At 41.0% G+C, this 17,040-nt stretch overlaps 1 protein-coding gene across 2 annotated transcripts in view; it reads right to left on the bottom strand.

Annotated features, from left to right (window-relative positions):
* Positions 1-399: 399 nt before the first annotated feature.
* The window catches only part of LOC115375619 (collagen alpha-1(XI) chain-like), a 91,806-nt gene continuing 75,165 nt past the window's right edge, over positions 400-17,040 (bottom strand). For both annotated transcript variants that reach the window (XM_030075081.1, XM_030075080.1), the window contains 21 exons: positions 16,271-16,324; positions 15,332-15,385; positions 15,129-15,182; positions 14,653-14,706; positions 12,732-12,839; positions 12,498-12,551; positions 12,070-12,123; positions 11,341-11,394; positions 9,345-9,398; positions 8,161-8,268; positions 7,736-7,789; positions 7,230-7,283; positions 6,511-6,618; positions 6,175-6,228; positions 6,045-6,080; positions 5,885-5,938; positions 5,271-5,532; positions 4,083-4,195; positions 3,613-3,681; positions 2,968-3,201; positions 400-2,174 (listed from right to left, as the gene is read on the bottom strand). In XM_030075081.1, coding sequence (XP_029930941.1) covers positions 2,028-2,174; positions 2,968-3,201; positions 3,613-3,681; positions 4,083-4,195; positions 5,271-5,532; positions 5,885-5,938; positions 6,045-6,080; positions 6,175-6,228; positions 6,511-6,618; positions 7,230-7,283; positions 7,736-7,789; positions 8,161-8,268; positions 9,345-9,398; positions 11,341-11,394; positions 12,070-12,123; positions 12,498-12,551; positions 12,732-12,839; positions 14,653-14,706; positions 15,129-15,182; positions 15,332-15,385; positions 16,271-16,324 — 1,833 coding nt within the window. In that variant the 3' untranslated portion in view covers positions 400-2,027. The remainder of the gene's footprint in view (positions 2,175-2,967; positions 3,202-3,612; positions 3,682-4,082; positions 4,196-5,270; positions 5,533-5,884; positions 5,939-6,044; positions 6,081-6,174; positions 6,229-6,510; positions 6,619-7,229; positions 7,284-7,735; positions 7,790-8,160; positions 8,269-9,344; positions 9,399-11,340; positions 11,395-12,069; positions 12,124-12,497; positions 12,552-12,731; positions 12,840-14,652; positions 14,707-15,128; positions 15,183-15,331; positions 15,386-16,270; positions 16,325-17,040) is intronic.

The raw sequence follows: 17,040 nt of genomic DNA, 5'->3' as shown, positions 1-17,040 counted from the left end.
TCATAATGGAACTGCAACAGTGTGTGGTCGTTAGTCTGAAAATAAGACAGTTTTAAGGTGTTGTTGGTATACTCAAAGGTATCTGGCGCACTGGGAAACAGGAGACTGTTTTGCGGTTTTACGGTCAAACCACATTACCTCGAGAACCCAATGGTGCAGTTGGCCTGAAACAGCCTGAAGATTACTGCTGTCACCCGGCGCCGGCACATATGGTCTGATCATACATGAAAAGGCACAGCAAGAATCAATAAATAAGCATTATGTGGCCACCATGCATCACCGTCTAGCCAAATACGTTGTTCCTGCTCACTCAGCTCCCTGATTGTGATTTAATGAATAAAGCATAACCTTTAAGTGAATGCAAACCATTGCAATGTGCATTTGGCAAGGCGCCAAAGATTTATTTAGGTTTTTACATAGGTTGTAAACATACTGTAATTACACAGGTTTGAAAGCGGCTCTGAAGTCTTTGCTATTAGAGCTGTAAGCTAAGGAGGTGGAGATGCACACAGATCTTGATCAAAGTCAAATCTGAGTCACAGAAAGACACTGGGAGAGATCAGACTGCCTGGGCTTAGGATGACTCAGTAGAATCAATCACAGGAACCCAAACATTTGGTATCGCTAATCCTCCTAATCTTAAATTAATATGGTGAGGGAAAGTAACAAGGCAGCACAGAATCACAACAAGAGCACTGTATGAGTAATCATTTCTGCACGCAAGTAGCCAGCAATAGACATTCCACCCAACATTGTTCAGAATCCAGTTTTAATTTTTTTTTTTTGAATGAACCATCAAAAGCACATGAAAACATTTCCTCATTATTACAAAAAAAAAAAAAATCAACAGGGCTGTCTTGTGCATTTATATTAAAAGAAAAACAAAAAACTGGACAAATTGAACTACACAAAGGTTTTCTTCCTTTGTAACAAAAAAAGAAAGATTCTCCACCCACATATATAAACTTAATTGTTTAATCAAGATATATACATGGCTGAACATCCAAATATCCAAATATCTATAGCATTTTTAGAGCGATTGAGGTATACCATCTGGAAGAATGAAGTCTGTCTGGAAAAATAAGCCCTTATTTAGTGAGTTAATACTGCATCTCAGCAGTTCAGAAACATTTATATTACTATCTCAGTTTTACTATGGCTTAGTTTCCTACTGGACATGCCAAGTAGTATGGAACAAAGACGAGTCATTTATGGGAAAATGTAATTTGAGTTAGGTGTTGTGTTCCAGTTTTGGTTGTTGTTGGTGTCAATTATTGGAATGTATATTATTTACAAAAATAACTTTTCATAATTACAAATTGTGGAACTTTTGTCAGGTTGATGTATCATGAATGTTTTCAAATGACATACTATTTTTTTTTTTCAACCAAATTAGACATTTGAAACAGACAAATATATTTATTGCAAATTCATTTCTATATAGTTTACAAAACATTTATTCAAACCTTAAGAGCTGGGACACATGCAAGTTTTGAAAGTGGATTCGGAAAGGAACAGTATTGTACAAAATAATAATAATAATTACAGTTTATCAAAAATGCACTTTTTGTAGCACCTTGGGTGTTTTGTGATTCTGCACAAAAGCACCTCTGTGGTTGTATTCAGAGCAGCACCTGCAGCACCCAGAGAGGGAGGCTTGGTGGGAGGGGGAGGGGCAAGGGAGGGTGGGGCTTGGGGTGAGTGGATCCTCTCTCTGTTGCTAAAAGTGCGCCACTGTCCGCCACGGCATCAAATGTCCTTTTCCTGATGTCACTCCCGTTACTACGTTTAAGTCATGTGATTCTGGCCCTACAAGGGCGAGGAGTAGATTCCCCTGGTCAATGCTTCCATGACGGGGTCGGGGGGCAATCCTCTTCTCCGGGCTTGAGCGGATCTTCTTGGTCACAAAAAAAACACAGGTTTGGTTCGTGAGGAGAGAAGGTGAAGGTTGTCAGATCTCAGCATGTGGGTGTTATTATGTGCCCTCTGACCCTGTCCTTCAGCGGGGAGTGGGGTGGGGGGCGTGTCTAGCCGAGGAAACAGACGGGGCCGACCTCGAAGCCAAACCTCTGGTTGGGGTCCCCAAAGTCATTCAGCATGACGTCAATGATGGGCACCTGGTCGATGCGGGGAGTGTTGATCTCCATCACCGTCTTAGCGTAGCCCTGCTTCAGCTGGGGGGCAAGAGGGGAAAGGTTTATGTTCTCACAATCTTGCATGCTTTTATTTAGATGTTAAGCTGCATTGTGTAGCTTCAGGAAGAAAATGTGTATAAAAATCATTTATTCATATCCTTTTACCATATGTCTAAAAAATAATCTTTTGAAAGACAGAACAGAAAGTCAAAAATATGCTTCCTTGTACTGTAAATGCTGTAGCATAAGGCAGCCAGAGGAAAAACTTTGTTTTTCTCTCATTTCAAACAGCAGGGATCCTGTTTTATTTTTGGTACCCACTAGTTGTTAGGTATTAGCTATAATATCAAAAACTTAAATTGACAGGAGATTTCTACCTCATTATCTTTGAGAAAAAAAAACCAAACTGCCACTGTGTAAATCAAACCTAGTATATATAACAGTGTTATTTTAATTACAAAGCATCATATTATCTAATGAGGTACTGCCTTTGCTTAGCTTAGACAGGATCCAATTAGTCCTGGCAACTGGCCCTGCTGGTCTGCAACTGGACTATTGCTTTTGCACTCACACAGTAACTTTGGACTTTGCACTTCACTGAATTCTTGCTTATCCTATATTTGCATCTATATGATATTTGTCTATAGCAGCCCATATTTGTGATTCTGCTGGTTTGTGGGTAGACCTGATTTTAGAACGGGACACGGGCTTATGAACCATTTATTTTAGATGGGCCTCATTCTGAAGGAGGCCAAGGTCTCTCTTGAATAAGAGATTAAGGTTAGATTTTAAAATAGAGGAGAATAAAAAAGGGTAAACAATATGTGCTCACCGAGCAGCCGTCTGACAGGGCCTTGATGAAGGGATTGTTGTCATAGGACATCTCCTCATCGTTGGAGCCCAGGAAGCGCAGCGCCTTGTCATAGCTGTCGGCCTTGGCGTCGTACCAGGCCACAGACTGATGGCAGATGTAGGTGAAGTTCTGCCGCGCCGAGGAGCTCAGCAGCTTCAGGAAGGTCATCTGCACCGTGTTGATGGTGTTGTCTGACATGTCAACGTAGTTCAACTGAGAGACAGATGGTGGGAGGTGGGGTGAGACAGGGAAAGAGGGAGGGAGGGATAGAGGAATGAAGGATGGAGGAAAGAAGGAATGGTAGAAGGAAAGGGGAGGCAAAATGGGAGACAGGTAAAAAGGTGGGATGGTGACGGAATGCAAAACGCAAGGAAAGTAAAAGGGGAGAGTAAACGGGGTAATGGGAAAAGAGAGGAAGGAGCAACAGAGGGGACGTGACAAAAGGAGACAGGATGGGAAGAAGAGCGAGCGAGTGGGAAAACTTACTTTAGATGAGCACTGAGACAAAGTGTCTGATAAAGTAGCAAAATTGAAAAACTTATCTAAGAAAGGATGTGGATGTCTACTGAGAGGTATAGAAAAAGAAAAGTCAAGATAATTGAATGTCATTTTACACTGACTTACAATTTTGCCACGTTTAAATTCACTGAACCATGAACCTGGAGCCTCCTTGGGCCAGTTGGATATTCTGACCTATTGTAAAGAACAAACAGATAATTAAATTAAGGACAATGTTTTTAATTCTAGGCATACCAATACTGCTGTAGCTGTATGCAGACTTTGGTTAGTTAGTTTCAAGTAATTTTTAGTGTTTATTTGTCCTTTCATCACCACATGGGTGGGGTTTACTGCACCAGAGTAAATCAGATAGTGCCAGCTCTTATAACTGGTTACTTTGTTTCTGTTTCTGACTCTCAAATAACTGTTGCGATTGACTAAACTGGCTCCCTGACTCTAATTCTACTTTCCTACGAGGCAAACCCCACTCATCTGGCACCAGGTTAACACAAACACAATTATTTGCAAATACCATTAAATCCAGGCCTAGTGGTGTATAAATCAAAATATTAACACAGTCACTGCTGATTACGTACTCCGGCAGATTTCTTATCTGGGTAGATACAGGTTTCTCCTCCAGCGGTGAAGTTACAGAACACCTTGATAGAATCTCCTATGCATCCCTGGTTTGGATCAATCCAGTATTCACCTGGGAGGGAAACACACACAAAAAGTGAAGGCAGTGGTGTTTTCTACTGCCTTGCCCCTCTAGAAAGCGTACTCTTGTTGATTAAAAGGAGAGAAAGCCACACATTCCCTCCACTGTTCCCCCATCTATTCAACTATTATACAACTGTTTGACCCTGGGTCTTCACAAACTATCTCACTTTTTCACTCACTGTTTTTCTCTTGTCTACACTCCACAGCATCTGAGTAAGGTCACTCATCCATTTCACAATATATATTGATGCTACACATGAGTTATTTCGCCAATGCGTATCCACTTGGCAGAACGTCAACGGGGCGGTTCAAGGAGTTGTCAGTTCCTGCTAAGGCGAGGATTTGGAATAAACCTGACCCATTCTCTCCCTGTGGTTTCTTAAGACATTGAGCACTATTTACATTTTGGTAAGTAATTTCCTAGCTGTTCTCAGCTGGCACTATATAACTTGTATTTTACTAAATTAATGCTGTGGGATCAGTAAAATTTTACAATTACTACCACCACCGCAACAACTAATACCACTACAGCTCAACAACAAATTCTATAAGATTGTTTCTTTCACTTAGGTGATCAGTTTTTCTTTGTTTGCACATTCTTTGGTCACTTCATACATATACTATACTATAATTTAGATACAAGCTGTGGATATCATCAGCGATGATGGAGGAAATTAGCATAATTGTCTGATATATGTCTGAAAGCTACTGGTCTATGATTAGGATGGTCCTGAGATTCCTGGGTAGCAGGAGGGATTGGGTTGGGAGGAATTGGTGGGTTGTAAATAGGAATTCTGTGAGACTTCTGTACTTTTGCTTTGCTTTTTTGCTTTTTTTGCTTGTGCCTGTGAATGTGGTTTTCTGATTTTTTAAATTATTATTTTAAATTTATCTACATAAATTGCCATGACTCATCATGTCGCGGGTAGAGGGTGGGAGTGAAGGTGCTTACCCTTCCTTACAAATAATAAATAAATAAGTGGTCACCAAAAAAATCTATAACACTACTATTCAGATGGACTGTTTTATTATTACTAGTGAGAGGAGCACGATCTGAACCTTACCATCTGGGAAGTCAGGTTGGCTGAGGTGCAGATCGTTGCACGTCCTGGCAGGGTTATCCTGAGTGCCCATGGGGAACTTCATGCGCTCAATGTCCTGTTTGAGGTTGTTGAGGGATCCAAAGACGTCTTCCATTCCCTCCATACCCATGGCGTCCATTCCGTAGTCGGCCATGGCCTCGTCCTGCTGCATCTCGGCCTGCCGTCTGGTCTTCCTGGCAGACTGCTGGAGGGGCAGTGACTGGATGATGTCACCAGGAGGACCCTGTGGCACAGAGGTGAAAGGTCATAGTAGGAGCAGGTTCTCTTTAGCAAAAGTAGGTTGTATCTTCATCTTGTACTATCAAGGGAAGGCTTTTTGAATGTGCATGCTCTTTGTTGGCTTCGATGTAGTTGCAGTTTTGTACATTCAAACCTGTGACCTGCCTAATACAAGAACTATTTCTTCTGTTGGGTGTTAAATGTCTTCACCATCAATGGCGCCTCCACTGCTCAGCGCTTCTCTAACCTTTATTTTATCTTTGCCTCATATTCAGAGCATCTTCACAGCATTTATGAGCATAGCACTTATGTAGACATTTGGATCGTGTGTGCTTTAAATGAAACGGTTAACTTACAGGTGGCCCAGGTGGTCCAATCATTCCAGTGTCTCCCTTCTGACCTGCTGAACCCTGAAGGGAACCAAAGGATCATGAGCATAGTTAAAAGGGAACCTAATCCAATGTGACACACAGCAGAAAATATACACGGACGAAAAGTGAGAAAGCCAAAACTTACAGCTGATCCCTTGGATCCCTTTGAACCTTGTGGGCCCTGAAGATGAGACATTATTAAGAGAGATGAACAACGGTCATGATGTGACAGAATGAACAAATATATGGCTTTTTCGACAGAGGGTGAAACTTACAGGAATACCAGGAGGACCAGGAGGGCCGAGAGGACCTTGAGCACCACCGATACCCTTATGACAGAAGATATCAATCAGAACACGGTGACTGGTGGTCCCATTTAAGATATATTTGATGGATATCTTTACTAAAAGTGTCTTACAGTACTTCAACTGCATGCCTTTTTATCATAGTTGGCCCCAGTCTAACCCCCAACCCTGGCACAGTTGGTGCCATTTTCTACACACACATCTCGAACCACACCACAAATTTATGATGTTAGTGTAGTTACATTCTAATAGAAACCACAGCTACCTAAGAGGGCATAATTCTCCTAAACACAGAGGTTGACTTACAGGATCACCCTTTCCACCACCTGTACCCTGAGGTCCAGGCAAACCTCTGTCTCCCTTTTCTCCAGGCTCACCAGGGGGTCCAATCAAACCAATTAGACCTGGGTGACCCTAGGGGGAGGTAGAGAGGAGAATAAATCACAAACAGAGAGACACAAGCAGACCAACAAAAACAGCGGCTAAAAACAAAATTTATACTAATTACCTGTTTGACAAAAAAAAAGGCATTTTAATATCTGATGAAGTTTAATGCAATTCATTCGTAATGTCCGTTCACAGCCCACTTAAGTGTTGAGAAAATGAAAGTCTTTATTCAAAGTGAACAATGTCTGGCCAGAGGAGCAGAGTACTGTCTTCGTTCTGCCTATAAATAATTAGTGTGTTTATAGTGGTCGTCATATTTAACAATGGTGGTCTGCCTCAGCACCTGCTGCTAGACAGAGTTATGGCCATCTGCTTCTATCCCATTTGACTACCGCATGCTGGCATTAAACCAATGACCATTATGAGGATGATATTATGAGACTTATACATATTCATTCTCTGTATTAAATCACTGTGTGAAAACTCCGTGGAGTGAAACCTTCCTTCATCTCACTGGGAGACAGTGAACAATAGACCTAGATGTTTGCTTACTCTGGGAGCTTCAGATAACGTGCATAAGCAGATATGAGAAAAGCACAATGAAGCCGTTTGAGATTAGCATCATAATAATGTCTTGCCTTCTCTCCCTTGGAGCCAGAGTCACCTTTCATACCGGGAAGTCCAGGGGGCCCCTGTGGAGTAAAAGAATCAGTTTGTCAAGCACAGCTGTCAGTGAAATGAATTAAAACTATTGCACAGCTACAGCCATCGCATCCTATGCTTCTATCATGCATCCATCCAACATAGGCACTGCAGTGACTGCTTGTAAACAATCCTGTCTTGAATGTAATCGCAACAAACCTGATAGAGTGTAACAAGAAATGTTTCTCAGACGACTGCAGTTGTCACTTAATTTAACTCTCAAAGTGCCAAAATCATCAATGCCATTGTTTAAAGGAGTCCAATTAAAACTGACTAATGCCTTACATTTTTTTTCTTCTTTCTATCACAAAAATGGACTTTTACAAACAATTTTTCATGGTGTTGGGCCAGCCGTAACATGCATTCAGCACAAAATGGGACTTCTACAATAACTACAGTATAGCAGATGTTCTTCTGGGAAGGCAGAGAGACAGTTTCTTACTAGAGGTCCAGGAGGGCCATCTTGACCCGCAGCACCAGGAAGTCCTTGCTCACCCTGAAGAGAAATCAAGAGTTCACTTACAATAAGTGATTTAAAAAAAAAAAATGCATTCTCTTATAAAATGACTTACAGCACAAAATCAATTATGGCAATTAATAGTTGGTAAGTGGCATAATTCTTTGTCTGAAAAAATGGAAATGCTTTTACACCATGAATCATATTCTAGAGAGGCTGACTGACAAATTTCACGTAAAAATACTTCATATTCTTCATGTTCAAAACATATTCATAGCACCAAAAAAAAAAAAAAAAAACAAAAAACAAAAAACAAAAAACAAAAAACAAAAAACAAAAAACAAAAAACAAAAAACAAAAAACAAAACAGAATAACCCTCAGCTTAAAATTTTCACCAAAATGCACTCACAACAGGGCCAGGGATTCCACGCAGACCTTCTGGACCAGCCTTTCCAGGAGGTCCCTGAGGTCCAACGGGTCCGGTCTTGCCAACTGGTCCCTCGGCTCCAGGTTCTCCCTGTAAAAACAAGACACCAGGGCACTAAATATTCACAACTGATATTTCATGACATACAGTGAGAGTATAGTACTGGACACTTGCTACTGTGCCTTTGCATGAATTTCATCAAAATGTCTCTGCACCAGTGCTCGATAATTAAAGCAATCCAGAATCCAAAAGTCAGACTGTTTTGAGATTCTGGAGTTTCTTTACAAAAGTCAGCCTGGAGATGTTATGAGGGCTTATAAAACCATAGCAGATCAGTTGTTGCCAGATCTCGTCTATTGTCCTTGAAGAGCAACAGGGATTTTTTTTATGTATTGAGGTTCCAGCAGATGTCACATCAGCTAGGATGATAGGATGAGGGGATTAAATTGTTCTGACAACCAATTAAGCCTGGATTTGACACTCTACGATCACCGCACAGGTTTTGTCTTGTCTCCATCAAATCAACTGTAATCCTTTACCTCAATGTGGATTGAATGTGCACTTTGTACGTGAGTGTGTATGTGTGTAAAAGAGAAATATGAGACAGAGAATGAGCAAGAACAAAAGAAAAAATGGGGGTTGTGTCTAACACTCATCATTTTTTTGTGTGTGTGCGTGCGCATTCCTTTGAAACAACTGATTTGGCACAGGAATGTTTTCATCAAGGCTTATATTCAAAAGGTTTTTCCAATCTGATTTTAGTTTGCTTTGCAAACATTGGCATATTATGGGTTTTAACAAAGCAATCAAATCTACTGATAGCCTGAGGGGAATCCCACTGCTTCTCCACTGAGGCTAATTTACGAATTTTTACAAATACACAGGATCTGATGTAAAAATCCCTTGCGTTATTAACCAATGGGAGACACCTATATATACACTTAACTAGGAGAAAAAAGAAGCTGGGTGGGTATGACTATATGACCTTAGAATATCTAGTCGACATCCACCAGCTATTTGACTGAATGTGGTACTTGACACCTCTAGGAGCCATTATCAAACCTTTCTCTGTCTAATTTCAGTACTGATTGGATCTATGCTAACAGTTCAGCAGATTAACTTATTAAATCCAAGCTAATATGCAAATCGGACAGTTCACAACTTACCTTGGATCCCTTTTCTCCTTGTCTGCCCTCCTGACCTGCTCGACCGACAGGTCCCTGTGAAGGACAGAAAAGAAAGTCAATCAAATGCGATCGTTACATTGTACAAAAATGTTAATATCACTGAAACATGGCTAGTTTTGTGTAAAATAACGCACAATGTACACAAAATACCTGAACATTTTATAAAAAGGGAAATGAGAAAACATTTGCTGACAAGCAGTAATTTCATGTACATACTAATTGCTATGCTGACGCATGCTCTGACCTTGGATAGTGGCAAAGGAAAGGGGTCATTCTGGGCCAGGCAACATCAGTGTAAGCAAATTGCCCTACATTCCAAACAGGCTGAGCTAAAAGCACATCAGTATTTTTACCAAACAGCCTCTGGTCAAAGCCTAGTAAGTGGGCTGCCATTTGCCATTAGAAACCATAATCTAATAGACCAAACAAAAGAGACAGGTCTTCAGTGTAGGTTATGTGCATTGGTAAGTGTGTATGTGCGTGTGTGTGTGTGCGTGTGTGTGTGTGTGTGTGTGTGTGTGTGTGTGCATGCGAGCGTGCGTGCGTGCGTGCGTGCATGCGTGTGTGTGTGTGTGCGCGCGCGCACGTGCGTCCATGCATGCATGTGTGTTAATATAGTTAAGCAGCCCCATGCATCAGTGACCACCAGACCTGAGTCAATTTCGAAGAGATATTGGGAAAGAGACTAACTTGGAATTACCATAGGGAAGGATGAAAAAACATCATATCACACAGTCCATTATTATGGACATGGAACTTGGCTCTAATTTGCTCTGCAGCCTCTGTCACCTGGATGCTATCCCACGGAATACAAATTCTGGGCCGAAAAGTTTTTAAAATGCATCATCAACCTATCTAGCCTGTGTTTTAAATTCGAGCCACAGACTTGCATGGAAAACATGCAAATGAGTATGCCTAATGCTTAATGAGGAAGTTGTAAAATTTTTTGTGGAGGGAGCAACACTACCGGCAGACATTTATTGGCCATTTCATCCACGGTCGATCTACCTGCTTCCAACTTCTGTCCAAACAACCCACACACAAGCGGTGTGATGATGATAAGCTAGAAAGATGAATGTGTTTCAGCTTCTACAGATTTTTTTTGGTGTCTGACCAAGACATCAGAGTTTAAAATCTAAAACTATGATTAAGATCTTCTCACCAAGCGGATTTCCTGACTGATCCCCCTTGATTCATGATAGCAGGCAGAAATGTACTATCTGTCTGCAGTGTTATGAGCTTAGCTGATATGCAAGAGTGCTCAGGTATCTATGTTATTTTGCATTAATATATTGAGGGAGCAGCAGAGCTACTGTATCAGCTCTGTAAGCACCCTTGGCTGAATCACTGAGAGGAAGTTTGACTTTATTGAGCATGAGCTCTGCAGTATAACAAGAAATTTCCATACCGAGGTACACAAAATGGGATGAATTGACTTTAAATATCAAAGCCCCTATTCTTGCCTGCCATGATGTGCCAACATTTCATTAGAGCACATTAGTGTTGCACTTTATTGCTAACTATAAAACATTATTACTGTAAATGTAAGGGATCGTAAAAACGCAACGCTAGTGAAATGAAATAATCTCAGCTCAAGTCTGATGTGACAGAAAAGGCAACCAGTGCCACAGCTGCAAGTGACAGCTTAATTTCCTGACATTAGTAGCTGGTCCTTCTGTTTCCACATTACTGCCAGTCAAACTCACAATAGGTCAATAATCTCTTACAGCACAAACTCTATCTCTAATTACTGGCTGCTCTGGACAGACATTTAACCAAAGGCCATTAGTTTTCTCCTATATCTTTTATTGTGTTTTTTCATGCGCATGCAAAAACCACAATGATAAGTAATTGTATCACCATACAAAGGATAATAGCTTTTTGCTTGTAAGAGCATTTTGGATACAAAAATAGAGCACAGCTCAAGAGATAAAGAGAAGTATCCTCTCATGCATCATTTTGGACATGTACTCACCCTTTTGCCAGGGGGTCCTGGTACTCCAGCCTCGCCAGATGGACCTGAAGGGCCCTAAATTAGAGTAGAACACTTAAATCCAAAGCAAAGCAAATGTAGTTGCTACAAAATGAAATATCCACTTGTTATAGTGGTTATAGTGATACCCCCCTAACATGGGGGATAGCTCAAAATTAAAACAAATAATGATCATTTTAAAAGGTGGTACATAACCTAACAATGGTTATAATCTCAACAACTTCACTCACTGCTGTGTTTGGATCTCTCTGTGCTCTGTGGTTGACCAAAAGCTTAAAATCACAAATGGGCTAAATTTATTTTTAAATCACTCAATTCATAATGCACACCAAAGTGAAACAGTGGGTCACATAGCAATGATAAAACTCCAAATCTCGATAGCTTTTGCAACACTGAGAAAGATTTACAGTTTTTGAATTGTGAAACAAAAATATCCTGAAGCGAGTGAAATGAAGGTTAAAGTGTCTACAAATTCAGGAGTGAATCACATTAGGTTGATGCATTATGTATTGTTTGTTACCACTACCCTCCCACACTGTTGCTGCAACAGGGAAGGTGATCTTAGTCAACTTGCCTGCTCAACTGAGGGTTTCAGTTCAGATATGCTACCTTTGAAACTGGATTCCTAATGCAAACTATGGCTGACATTTTCCATTTGTTTACATGACAAGTTTCCATGCATTCAGAGGATGTAAGTAACAGCTGACTCACAGGTTGACCAGCTTCTCCATCATCTCCTTTGTCTCCTGGTAAACCGTCAACACCCTAAGCAAAACACGAAGCACAGATGACTCAAACATGGACTCATTCAACTCAGTATACAATTTGTCCACATATACACATATAACAGATTTTACAGATGAAACATCACAGGGGGGCTCATCTTACATTAAAAGAGGAAAACAAACAAGAAACATTTAAATAAATTGCAACTTCTAACATGCAAAAGAAACAAATCAAGAAGAAAACATATAGTAAAGAAAAAGACATTCCTATCACTTTTCATTTAATTTTTATATATTACACTCTTATTACTGGCTGCAGACGAAAATCATATTGAGGCATGTTTACTAAATGGTATAGTACCCTAAACTTACAAGACAACATCAGACTGATTTCGGGTTAAATATAGCACTTACAGCAGCACCAGGCTCACCAGGGGGACCAGGATCTCCAGGAAAGCCGACGGGACCCTGCAGACAGAGTGACTCAGTAAGAAGACTGAGCTCCACTCAGACATTTGACACAGTGCACTCGCCATCAACAACAGCTAACAGTGGACAGCTAGACTGAGAAATTTGACAGTGATAGTGTCGCTGACAGTTCTGATGTCGACATCAGTCACGGCTGTGTGTGTCTGTGCGCTGACATACAGGGTTACCCTTGGGGCCATCGTCTCCAGGGGGCCCGCGGCCGCCTGGGGGCCCGGCAGCTCCAGGTGGGCCGGCTTCTCCCTTCTCACCAGTCTCTCCTCTGGGGCCCTGAGGAGAAATGCGTCACAACCTGTCACCACAAAGACCACATCGGGACCGTCCCCGTCACTTTGACAGCGCAATGCTAAAATAAGGCACATGACAAATGTGTGATCATATCTGTAACTTCAACTGGCATCAAAAGATGCAACAAACTGGTTTGTCACTACTTGGCTATACTTGTTCTAAAAGGAGTGTGAGAAAAGTAGGGATGCACTGACTGTTTGGCCTGAACATATTTTAAACAAAATTAAAGAAACTGTCTTTTTCAAAGAAACTCTTTAAAAGATTCAAAAGAGAAGAAAAGAAAAAACAGAAAGATTATGCCCATCCCAGTGTAGCCAGTAAATAAAAGGATATTTTTTGGTATGCCTGAGGTCATACCATAAACTTCTGCATAAAGACTAATCTCTAAGCACTTTGTTAAATTTGCAGAAACTTCTAACCGTAATGAAATAAAGTTTGAAAGTTTAAAAAGCGATTACAGGCTATTAATTATGTTAAAGTAAACTAAACTATGTTAAACTGGGATCAATATTGGCTTTAAAAAAAATTGGCAATCAAGATGGGCCAAATAAATTGCACCAGTGCATCCCCATTACATAGCAGATCCTGATCATCTGCTGTAGATTCCCTCTTGAATGCCATATCCTAAGACAGTGTTTAGTCATTTTTTTAATGAGGCAAATGACTATTTCAATGACCTCATCATTAAAATTTCTATTTGTATTTTGCCCCAGAAATGGAGGAAACGGTCTTGCTTATGCCTCTGAGCAGCAGGTGAACTATAATTACAAGGCCCGCGTCTAAGAGCGATCGTTAGTCGGGCCATTAGAGCAGAGCTGTTCTCCAGTCGATGCCAGCGCGGCACCTTTCTAATCGACCTCAACGTGCCGTGCAACACCGGGCCTATCTGTCACGGTAAACAGATACACAACAACAGACAGCTACATCAATACAACCTGATGGACTCAGGCTCGGGGAGGGGGGGATTGTCCCATACCCGAGACTGAGGTGAACCTCGCCGGTCGACACAACCACTGTCCACTGCTTAGGCTGGATCAATGGCACCGCTTTGATTTGAGACAAATAGGCTCACAATGCCAACTCTGAATACTTATTTTCACCAACAGTAAAGTTAAAACCAATGATATTATTGTGGGCAGGCACTTTATACTGCAATGGATACAATACACAGGGATCTAGAATATCTAGTGATGATAATGTTAGGTAAATTATATGGAGGAGAACTATTAAAGATTTACAGCAAATGCCTGAAAGTCAACAATAACATCTCACTGTGAATTATTACATTATCCTTTATGTCCCTATGTTTTTCATCTAAATAACTCTTGGATAATGTGACTTGTGCCTCCACACTGAGCCCTGCAGTTTAGATTAATAACACTACCACGTTGAGGGTGTCCAAACACGGCTGAGCTAATTATCTGCTGAAATACCCCGAGGTTGTTAGCCTGGCTACACATCAACATACAGTAACATGGAGGTGAAACAACCACAGTTAGAATATTCCCACTGCTGAAATGTCAGATACTAAACATAACTTAATTAGCTGCACTCACAGATATTCATAGGCAGCATGTTAAATCAGTCACAGTAATACAGGGAGAGGAGAAAATGCACACACTGGCAAATTATTATTTCACTTGCTGGGTAATGTTTATGGTATGTGCTATGCATTTCTCTAAACTGCTGTTTACATAAGTATGAGTAGCAAGTTCTCTTGTTTTAGAAGTTCAAAATGCTGACTGAAGGGAGTTGAGTAATACCCATCTGCATCGAATGTGATAACTGTACTTACTCCGGTACCGGGCTCTCCGGGTGGTCCTGGGTTGCCAGACTCACCGGTCTCTCCCTGTTAAATCAGAGAGAGAGAGAGAGAGAGAGAGAGAGAGAGGGACGGAGAGAGAGAGAGAGTATTATCATGCTGACAGTAAACAGTCTGGTGTTATCGGCTGACTAATAGGTTAATTATTAGATCAACTGCCATCTGAGTGTGTTTGGTGTATATCTCCTACAGAACTGGCAGGCTCTTGAGCTAGTTGCTGTCATGCACACTTATTTTTGTTTGTGCTGTTTGCACCACTACCATTTACTGCCACAGTTGTAAATGGCAAGAGTAAAGTACACTTTGAAGGCAAAACAGACACAGAGAATCAGGTTTACAGCCAAACCATACCAAACAAAATGAAAGAAACATACTGTGTTTTTAGGACTGTTAAGTGCACTTGGCCTAACAAGTATGCCAGCCATAATAGGGATATGATTGGTTGTTACCTTTTCACCATTGCCTCCCATTGAACCAATGCCACCAGGAGGACCTGGTGCACCCTGTGGAGGAAACATAGCAGCATCTATTAGCAACTACCTGTTAAAAGACTGAATAAAAGAATCATATAATGTCCTTGTGTGACAAAGTTTGCACTGAAATGTGTGACGGAGGCCTTCCCAAAAACATCAAAGCAAAGAAGGAGACTTACATCGGAGCCGCTCGGACCCTGAGGACCTCTGGGGCCAGGAGGACCAGGTGGACCCTGTCAGCAAAGAAGCTCTGATCAGTATGCTTAGTTTGCTGCCACAGGCTTACTTTACATGTTGCACAGGAGAAAGCACAACATAAGCTTCACCTTCCAATATGGTAAAAGAATTCAAAAGTGGTACTTCAACTACACTAGTGCACAAGTAGTACCCATGCAGGGCCTGGGACAGTTTGGCACAGATTTGCATTTTCATTGTAATTCACCAACAGAACCACAGCAACATCAACAATAAACATGGTGGACCTACTGTGGTCTTTGTTCATATTTTTAGTAGTATTGTATCTTTCCTTTTGAAGTAATTTTGCATTAAAACACAAGCTAATGCAGTAAAAGTTATCCCAAACAGAGCATTGACTATTTTGGGGGGAAAAATTAAAGATTGTATTTCTTTCATTTCCATCACTGCTGTACTTTGTTGTTGCTTTCTAATGTTTTTTCATGCTTTGTCTTTTTCTCAAGTCACTGTGGCCTTCCACTTTCAGTCTGGTTGTTTACCCCTACTGCCTATATAAAAATCACGGGTATAACAGACTGACTTTGTGTGCTGATTGTACAGCTCCTACATGCAGGCTGGTATCGGCTATATATTGTACTCTAACTGTGCTGAATCATTAACAAAACAAATTAAAAACATACTATACCAGTGCAGTGGAAAAAACAGCCTTAATGATTTTTTTCCGGTTGAAATAGTTGTTTGAATACAATACATCTTCCAAACACTTCCAAAAACGCCTGCCAAGTGGCTGGTGGAATTGCCAAACTTAGCCACCAGCCCAAATTTCCAAATAATCAACACAATTTCCCACCTCAGTGGGTTGTACGTGAAAACAATGTAAATTGCTATAACAGAGAGAGAAAGAACAGAAATGCTACACTCACCATTGGTCCTACGTCTCCATTCTCTCCCTTCTCACCTGGTGGGCCGGGCAAACCCTGAGACGGAGCAAAAGAATTTCATGAACAAAGAGAAAAGGGTCATCTGAGGCCAAACCTGAGGCAACTCATCACAGCATATTAGAAAACCCACAGACGGCGGCATTAATACATTTTCGTTGCTTATTAACAAATGCTTTTCGATGATGTGTATTGAGTAGGGGGCTCTAGACGGTGATGTGGTGGAGAATACATTAACACACCCAGAAACCATTGGTGTAAACACACAATTAGTCAAAAAGAACACCTATTGTAATTAAAGGCTACAGGAGGATTGGGTATAATCAGCCTGTGTAAATTACAGGGTGGGAGCTCCATCCATCTATGTCCATGGGAGAGTGGAAACAAAGGGGACAGTGCCGGCACTGCACATTATTCAGTTTTGGGATTCAATCATGCCTGACTAAAACAGTTTGAATACAACTTGGGAAGGCTGTATCGGGACAATAAACAATGAAAATGAAAGAGCTCTCACCTGCTATTGTGGTTTATTGTCTACCAGCGTAATTGCGGTTATTTTTTTGGTTTTGTTTTGTTAGTTAAACTCTCTTCATGGAGCATGCATAATCAATAGGTGGGTGGAAGGCAGCTGTACAGTAGTGATAAGTTACTGTAAAACCAAAATGACATGGATATCAGTCACCGCGATCATATATGTGCAATTCCAGCCCATTTGGTTGATTTACTGAACCTCTGTCATGGCAGGGAAGGCTAAT

This window comes from Myripristis murdjan, chromosome 17, assembly GCF_902150065.1.
Source record: "Myripristis murdjan chromosome 17, fMyrMur1.1, whole genome shotgun sequence".
Lineage (NCBI taxonomy): Eukaryota > Metazoa > Chordata > Actinopteri > Holocentriformes > Holocentridae > Myripristis > Myripristis murdjan.
Note: the sequence above shows the minus strand (reverse complement) of the source record. Positions and strands in the feature narration are given on the sequence as shown.